Source organism: Culex quinquefasciatus, chromosome 2 (genome assembly GCF_015732765.1).
Source record: "Culex quinquefasciatus strain JHB chromosome 2, VPISU_Cqui_1.0_pri_paternal, whole genome shotgun sequence".
NCBI lineage: Eukaryota > Metazoa > Arthropoda > Insecta > Diptera > Culicidae > Culex > Culex quinquefasciatus.
In genome coordinates this window covers 203,713,433-203,721,785 of record NC_051862.1, presented here as the reverse complement: position 1 = coordinate 203,721,785, position 8,353 = coordinate 203,713,433, and the positions used below count along the sequence as shown (strand labels likewise).

Below are 8,353 nucleotides of genomic sequence, written 5' to 3'. Positions count from 1 at the left end.
TTTTTCGCCCGACTCTTGGAAAACTTTGAAGAAATTTGGAAAAACTCAACTTTTTTACCAAAAGTCCCATAACTCCCGCTAGACCCAATCAATCAATCAAGATGAAACACTTTTATTTTCAATTGAGGACTTAACATTTAAATGGATTTTGGTTTTTAAGTATTCATATTCATATATAACTTCACTATGGAGGTTTCAAATTACCACATTTTAGTTAAATTCGCTTTATTTCGATAAAAAACCAACATAATCTTTTACAAGATCTTATTAATTCACAGAATTTTAAATTACTTTTAATAAAATGAACCACCCTAATATTTCCGTAGTTCCACAAAATTCCGCTAGAGGCGCTTCATGCAGCCTTTCGGTGCTGTCAGAATTTTGGTGCTTAATTCACGGAGGTCAAAACTTGACGTTTCTCGCGCACGTTGTTTTGAAACGTTTGTTGTTGTTCTACGTGCACCATCAGCCGGTTCTGCCTCTGCACCTTTCGCGAATGTATAAATTTCCGACCACGTTTCGCCTCGTCCCGAATGTAGCTCGCCGCGCCGCGATAATCCGGTTCAAATCGTCGTCCAAACTCCGCCGCGTCCTCGCCGAAATGCCACTGGATCCGAAGCACATCGCCGAAGCGCAAAAGCAACGGCTCAAGCTGAAGCAGAAGGTGGCGAAAGTGTCGCCGGGGATTGTGAACCTGCAGGTTGTGGGTTCCGGGGCGGCTGGGTCTCCGGCGTCGGTTTATCTGTTTAGCGATCAGACGCGGTACTTGTTCAACTGTGGCGAGGGCACGCAACGGTTGGCGTACGAGCACAAGACGAAGCTGTCGAGTTTGGAGAACATCTTCATGACGAGGACGTGCTGGGAGCGGATTGGCGGGCTGCCGGGGATTTGCTTGACCATGCAGGACGTGGGGTGCCGAGCGTGACGCTGCACGGGCCGCCGGGGCTGGATGAGCTGTTTAAGGCGATGAGTCGGTTTGTGATTTTGAAGGACATGAAGGTGCGGGCGGCGGAATGCAGGGCGGAGGATCTGTACGAGGACCACGTTATGACGCTGAAGTATGTGGCGATTGGGAGGAAGGTTGAGGAAGGTGGCGCAAATTCTGATGAGGAGAACAAGGGGGATGAAACGGCGGTTGACGATACCGATTACTACGCGTACGAGAAGCGTAAGAAATCGGAACCGAAGGCCAAGCTTCAAACTGCTTCAGCGAAACAGGACTGGACCAAACGGCACGAGGAATCGGTGATGGCCTACATCTGCAAGCTGAAGCATCGATTTGGACAACTTTCGCTGGAAAAGTGCGTAGAGAAGGGCGTTCCGGCGGGACCTTTGCTGGGGCAGTTGAAGAATGGAAACGACGTGACGTTGCCCGATGGAAAGGTGGTCAAGTCGAGCGAAGTTCGTGGTCCGAATGATCCTGGGCCGGTTTTCATTTTTATCGATATTCCTAGCGAAGCATATTTGAGCGATTTGGAAGCTAAGAATGAGGCGTTTGTTCCCTACCAGAGTACGGCCACCGACGAGTCGGATCAGGCCATGTACGTGGTACATTTCACTCCGCTGGATGTAATGAGGACGGAACGGTATCGGACTTTTCTGAACAAGTTTTCGGCGAGCACGCGGCACATTGCTTTGAATGAAATCAACAAGTTTTCCGGATATATTGCATCACATCGGATTCAGTACCACCTGAATCAACTGGATAAGGACATTTTCCCAGTTCTGAAAGAGGACAACAACAAATACGATGAGCTGGAAAACACCGCAACGGGCTGTGATTTAGTGAGATCTTCTTCGCTGAGTTACTTCCACATTAGACCTCGAAAGGGCATCGATCGAACGCAGGAAGCTGCCCTCAATCCCGCTGAATATCTGCAAGAGCTGGAAGCCCTGCCAGATTTCAAACTCGCCTTAGACGACCTGCGGAGGAAAATCGCCCAACAACCTTCCCAGTCACAAACGCCTCGTTCGGAAATCTTTCCCCGAATCGTATTCCTCGGCACAGGTTCTTCAATCCCAAACAAGACCCGCAACGTGAGTGCCATTCTGGTGCGAACCAGCCCAGACTCGTCAATCCTCCTGGACTGCGGTGAAGGCACGGCCGGACAAATCGAGCGCCTGTATGGCGTGGAAGCGGCCGTCCAGGTATTCCGCTCGATCAAAGCTGTTTACATTTCGCATTTGCATGCCGACCATCATCTGGGGCTGTTCGGGTTGCTTCAAACGCGCCGAAAGTTGCTCGGTCCGGACAGTGAAAAGGTTCTTCTCCTGGCACCGGAGCAGATTTTCTACTGGATGCGACTGTACGATTGCCGGTTCGAACCGCTGCACAAGGAGTACGAGCTGGTCAAGAATGCTCAGCTGGTAAGTCTTGAAAAAACACTTCTTGAAACCCATTTAAAAATTAATCGAAAAACCTTTTAGATCGAGGAACCCCTCCGCGACGAGCGCATCCACGACCTAGGCCTAACGGAAATCGCGACCTGCCGCGTGCGCCACTGCCCGCACTCGTTCGGTGTGGCCCTCCGAATGCACTCCTCCAAAAAAGACGACACCGAACCGATCAAAATAACCTACAGCGGTGACACGATGCCCTGCCAGGACCTGGTCGAGCTCGGTCGCGACTCGACAGTCCTCATCCACGAAGCAACCATGGAGGACGAGCTGGAGGCGGAAGCGCGCGTCAAAATGCACAGCACCCTGTCCCAGGCGATCTCCCAAGGGCGCAAAATGAACGCCCGGTTCACGCTGCTCACCCACTTTAGCCAGCGGTACGCGAAAATCCCACGTATCGAGTCCGAGCTGGACAGCAACCTGGGCATCGCGTTCGACAACATGGAAGTCACGATGGAAGATCTGCCCCAGCTGTGTTTGTTTTATCCGGCGTTGAAGGCGATGTTTATCAGTCACTTTGAAGAGATGGAGCAGAAGGCGATCAAGCGGGGGAATAAGAAGATGCGGCTGGAAACGGGCAGCGGCGGGAGCAGCAAGGAACCGTCGCCGGCGAGGTAATTTTAGGAAACGGGGCTAAATTATTGTTAGAGTTCTGATCAGTTGAACAATTTTTAATATTGAATTTTCTGTAATGCTTGAAAGAAAACTTCTTATTTGTTGAAAGAAATTCCTGCTTTGTTCAAAGCTTGTACGAAGGCGGAGCTCGGAAGAAACACAAACTCCATAAGGGACCATCCATAAACCACGTGGACACTTTTTTTGGGATCTGTTACCCCCCCCCCCCCCTCCGTGGACAATTTTCCATACAAAAAAAATCTTTTTTGTATGGATCGTGGACAATCGCCATACCCCCTAAAGTGTCCACGTGGTTTATGGATGGTCCCTAACTAGCTCGTAATTACTCGACTCACGATCATCGAAGAAAATACGAGCGATGCATCGCGATGTATTTCAATCTGGTTTCCAAAAAAAATTGACAAATTCTAGAAATCTAGACTTAATAAACTCTCCATCACACAGAAAAATGTTTTGTAGAATCAGCCTGTACGAGGTTTGAATCAACAAAATTTTTGTTGAATATAATCAACGCCGATTTTGCGTTGAAACAAACCTTGATTTTCTCGATTCCACAAAAGTCTTTTGTTGTTTTGAAAAAGCTGCCTTGACGTTTAGCATTGATTCAACAAAAAATATGATTTTCAAATCAACAAAACGTTTTGTTGATTCAAATATGCCTTATTTTTCTGCGTGATTTTAAAATTCTGGATTTCAAACTTTTAAAAATAAACTTAAAACATTTGGACCTCCGAGGCCGTCCATAAACCACGCTCCATTCAAAATTTCAACAGTTTTAAAGTTTAATGTTCTATGTGAAAATTAAAAACATGTGCAATCAAAAAATAAAACTCAAGATAAATTTCAAAATTCCAAAATTTAAAAATCTAAAAATAGAAAAAATATATCCTTTTTTTAGATCCTTAAAAATATAATTTTCTAATTCTTAAAGCAATATAAGCTTCAGAAATGCAAATATTCTAAACGAAAGAAATAAAATTCTACGAAAATTAAATTTTAAAATTGTAGAAATTTAAAATTATCAAGCAATTTTAAATTTTTTAAATCTAAAATCCTTTTACAAATTCAAAAATATATATAAATTTTCTTAATAAAGTTCGTACTCGATCATCCGAAGTCCTAGGGGACCATCCATAAACCACGTGGACACTTTTTTAGGAATCTGATACCCCCCCCCCCCTCCCTCGTGGACAATTGTCCATACAAAAAAACTTTTTTGTGTGGTTTATGGATGGTCCCTAGCTAAAATTTCAAATAAAGAATTTAAGAAATTGGGTACTAAAGTCCTATGTAAATTTTTATGTACAACCATAACAACCACGGTTCAAAACCAGTTCTGTTCACTTTTTTTTTCAAATCATTGCCAAGACAACATTTTTTCGATGGATCAACTATGGTTCCCTAAGGGGGAACTTCCCTTGGAACCTTTTCTGAAAAGAAGGACCGTGATGTTTATTTTTTTAAAATGAATTAAAAATCCATTTATCCTTTGCGGTCGTTAAAAGTGTCATTGTACTAAGCTTTATCGATGCGAACAATAAAATCACAAATTTAAACTTAATTTTAGGCCCCAATAAGGAATTTAAAAATAAAGGAATTTAAGAATTTATGAATTTAAGAATTTAGGAATTTCAGAACTTAAGAATTTCAGAACATAAGAATTTAAGAATTTACGAATTTAAGAATGTGAGAATTTAAGAAACTCAGAATTTCAAAACTCAAGAATTTCAGATTTTGAGAATTCAGTAACAACTTTTCAAAAGGGCGAAACCCTCAGATGTAAACAAACTGGGTTTTCGTCAAAATCATGTAAAGTGAACAAAACTGATTCTAAAACACCCTCCAACTTCTCAAAATTCCGAAAATTCGTAGTTTTACAAGCAAAAAACAAAAGGGGCTAATCAACAACATCAATCAAAACGTATATTTAGAACAACTAAATTTTCGTAATAATTTAGTGAATTTTTACCTGACAATCCTCAAAATGGATCAAAATGTATGCAGGGTTGTTACGGACGGCGCGGATTTGCTGGCTAACTTTGCTCAGGCGCGGATTTCGCGCGGATAGCAATTTTGATAAACAAAATAATTGAGAAGGATAGAATTTCTTTCAAATTACAAAGGAAAATATTATTAGGAATTAAATAAATTCAATCTTTTTCGTTTATTGCGAAAACATCAATTTCTAAGAAGTTGTTAATGAAGAAAATTTTCTTCTAAAAATTATTGATTTTTTTTCTAAATACGAAACTTTGAAATAATCTTCAAGGAGAGATTTTTTTAATGTATTGAGATTTGTTAAATAAATTTAACATAACATTACAACTCATTATTTTTAAAACATCTGCTTAACAATTCAAATAAATACCAATTTTATGAAATTCAAAATAACAAAATTAGAAAAATTACAGAATTTTAAAAATTTGAAGCTATGAATCTTTTCAGATTTTCTATGTTTTTTTAAATTAAAAAATTAAATTTTTAAATTTTTGGTTTATTGAAAAAAATAAAATTCTGTTGCCACTCTGATTCAGGTAGAATTGATTCTACTCACAATTATCACAACATGACGAAATCCACTTAGAAATCTGCTAAAATCTCCGTATAAAAGCGAAATGTAATGTTAAAATTAAAAAAAAAAAAGAAATCTGGAATTCAACAATTTGAATTTTCAGAATTTACATATTCAGATAATAAAAAAAATAGAATTCATAATTTGAACTTGTCAAAACTTACAGACTTAAAAAAACGTAAAAAAGTACGAATTATTCAATTGAAAAATTGCGAAAATATTACAATTATTTTTTTTTTGTTAATTTTTAATTTTTTTAAGAAAGTTCTTAAGTTATCAAGTTATTAAATTATAATTTTTTTAAATTATTAGATTACTAAGTTCTAGATTAAAATTTTAAAACAACCTGTCCCTCATGGGTTTCCTATGCAGATAGGACCTTTTGAAAATTTAATCTAGAAATTTTTAAATTTTTAAATTATTAAATTATTATATTTTTATATTATTTTATTGTTATATTATTATATTATTGTATTATTATATTATTATATTATTGAATTATTATATTATTATATTATTAAATTACTTAATTATTAAATTTTTAAATAATTAATTTATTATTATTTTTTTGTTTTTTCTTAGTTCGGATTATTTTCGGAGTTATATTTTAGTTTAGAGAAATTTAGAGAAGAAAATAATAGAAATTTCGTGTTTCGATTTTCCAGAGTAAAGTTTTGGCGAGAATTATCAAGTACTAAATCCCTAGATTTTATAATTTGTTGATTTATTTTATGGTTTTAAATTTTTTTTCCTGAATTTGTTTTTTAAGCAACGATATTTAAAACTGCTAATATTGTTTCAGAAATGGCAAAAAAGGTTCTATTTGGTACAGGTGGGATATGATTCCACAACTGATCAACGGTACTGATCCAAACGCCTTCTGTATTATTCTTTTTTCGTTTAAAATTTCATTCATTATGTCACTCTCTTCTATGTTTGTCGCGATATTTTTTATATGGCGCGGATTTCGCGCGGATTGGGTTTTGGAGTCGGCGCAGATCTGGCGCGGATTTTTTCTCGACTTTTCCGTAACAACCCTGTGTATGTTTCTGATGTCTCTGACCACAATTCCGCAACTAACACAAATTTGTATGATCCCAAATGCATAACTTTTTAATTTCTATTATTGTAGTATCGGGTCTAATCTGGTTTCACAATCTAGACATGAAGGTCCATAATTTACCGGTTCTTGAGACATCCGGGGATTCTGGGTCAAGCAGTTGCAGGACAAAAAGTTAGTGTAGGGAGGTTTGGGAGGAATGTCGTACAAAATCATCGCCTCCGTAACCATTGAAGCTATGCAAAGATTGAGAAGGCAGGATGGTGTCGCGGGTTGGCCTAGTCGTCAGCTGCCATGTCTCTCACTTCCGGCGGGGACACCCCAAGGAACGTCACTTCAATATAGACCACATCCTCAAACCAACTTGCTACTTACTGTGTATCATAGCCGTGATCCTTGCTCAACGATTCTTGGGCCAAATCGGACTCCTTCTGAAGGCTTTCTAGACCCATTTTTTATCACTGAAGTTGCAAATATCACTGTATTATCACTGACTGTAACGTTTCACAATGATAAAATAGTTGTTTAACCACTTTTTTCCTTAAAAAACACAAAAGGGCGAATCGGTTGTTTACATCTGCTTTGCGGCGTAACCTGACGGGCGATACCGTTGTTTTGGGTGGGTGGCGAATCCGGTGGGACGAAAATGTAGACACGCTCTTCAAAAGCGTAATCTTTTTCTCAATTTTTATAGCAAAAACACCTTGATTAATTTAATTTATTAATTTATATGATGAAATTATTGCTATTTTCTATTACGTTTTGACAAAATTGATGGTTGTCATGCTTTTTAGTGGAAATAGGAATTGATCGAAATTGCAAAATGTTGAATGTTGATTTTCCCGAAACGGCAGGATTATAGGTTTCGCCCTTTTGAAATGTTGTTAATGAATTCATGAATTCAAGAATTTTAGAATTCATGAACTTAAGAATTCAGGAATATAAGAATTCAAAAATTAAAGCATTTCAGAATTTTAGAATTTATGAACATAACAACTGAAGAATTTAGGTTTTTTAAGAATTTAAAAATTAAAGCAGTTCAGAATTATAGAATTTCATAAGCTGAGAAATTATGAATTTATTATTTTGAAATATTGTAAATAAATTTTTGATTTCAAAAATATCTAGAGTTTTTTTAAAGGTCTTATAAACTTATAGCTTATAATATACCTTATAAAAAAAACTCTGGATATGAATTTTAGATTTTTTTATGACTTTTTGAGAAAAAAGGTTCTTTCTTTTGAATTGGGTACTAAAGTCCTATGTCAATGTTTATGTACAACGGTAAAAAACACGCTTAAAAACCATTTCTGATCACTTTTTTTTTCATTTTAATGCAAATTTTTTTTGACAAGACAACATTTTTTCGATGGATCAACCACGATCAACTATGGTCCCATTGGAACGAGCTGTCAAGTAGGAGCTTTTCTGTCAAGAAAGACCACGAGGTTATTTTTTCAAAATTGGTTTAAAAATCTATTTCAAACTCTTTGTGGTTGTACAAAGGGTCATTGTACTCAGAAAAATAAGCTTTATAGCTATAAACAATAATATCAGCAATCTAAGCTTCATTTTAGGACCCAATTTGTCGATATTTTTTTGTAAAGATGTGAGCAGTCAGTCATCTGTCAACACTGTCCATTCCCCCGTCAAATTTCTACCCGCGCGCGAGTGCGGCAGCCATTTTT

The 8,353-nt window shown here is 37.7% G+C and overlaps 1 protein-coding gene across 1 annotated transcript; it reads left to right on the top strand.

Annotated features, from left to right (window-relative positions):
* The first annotated feature begins 436 nt into the window (after positions 1–436).
* On the top strand, positions 437–3,100 carry LOC6038876 (ribonuclease Z, mitochondrial). The gene is given in 3 exon segments (XM_001848523.2): positions 437–917; positions 920–2,367; positions 2,428–3,100. Coding segments are annotated over 3 exon segments (2,457 nt in total). The 5' UTR covers positions 437–496; the 3' UTR covers positions 3,016–3,100.
* Positions 3,101–8,353: the final 5,253 nt, after the last annotated feature.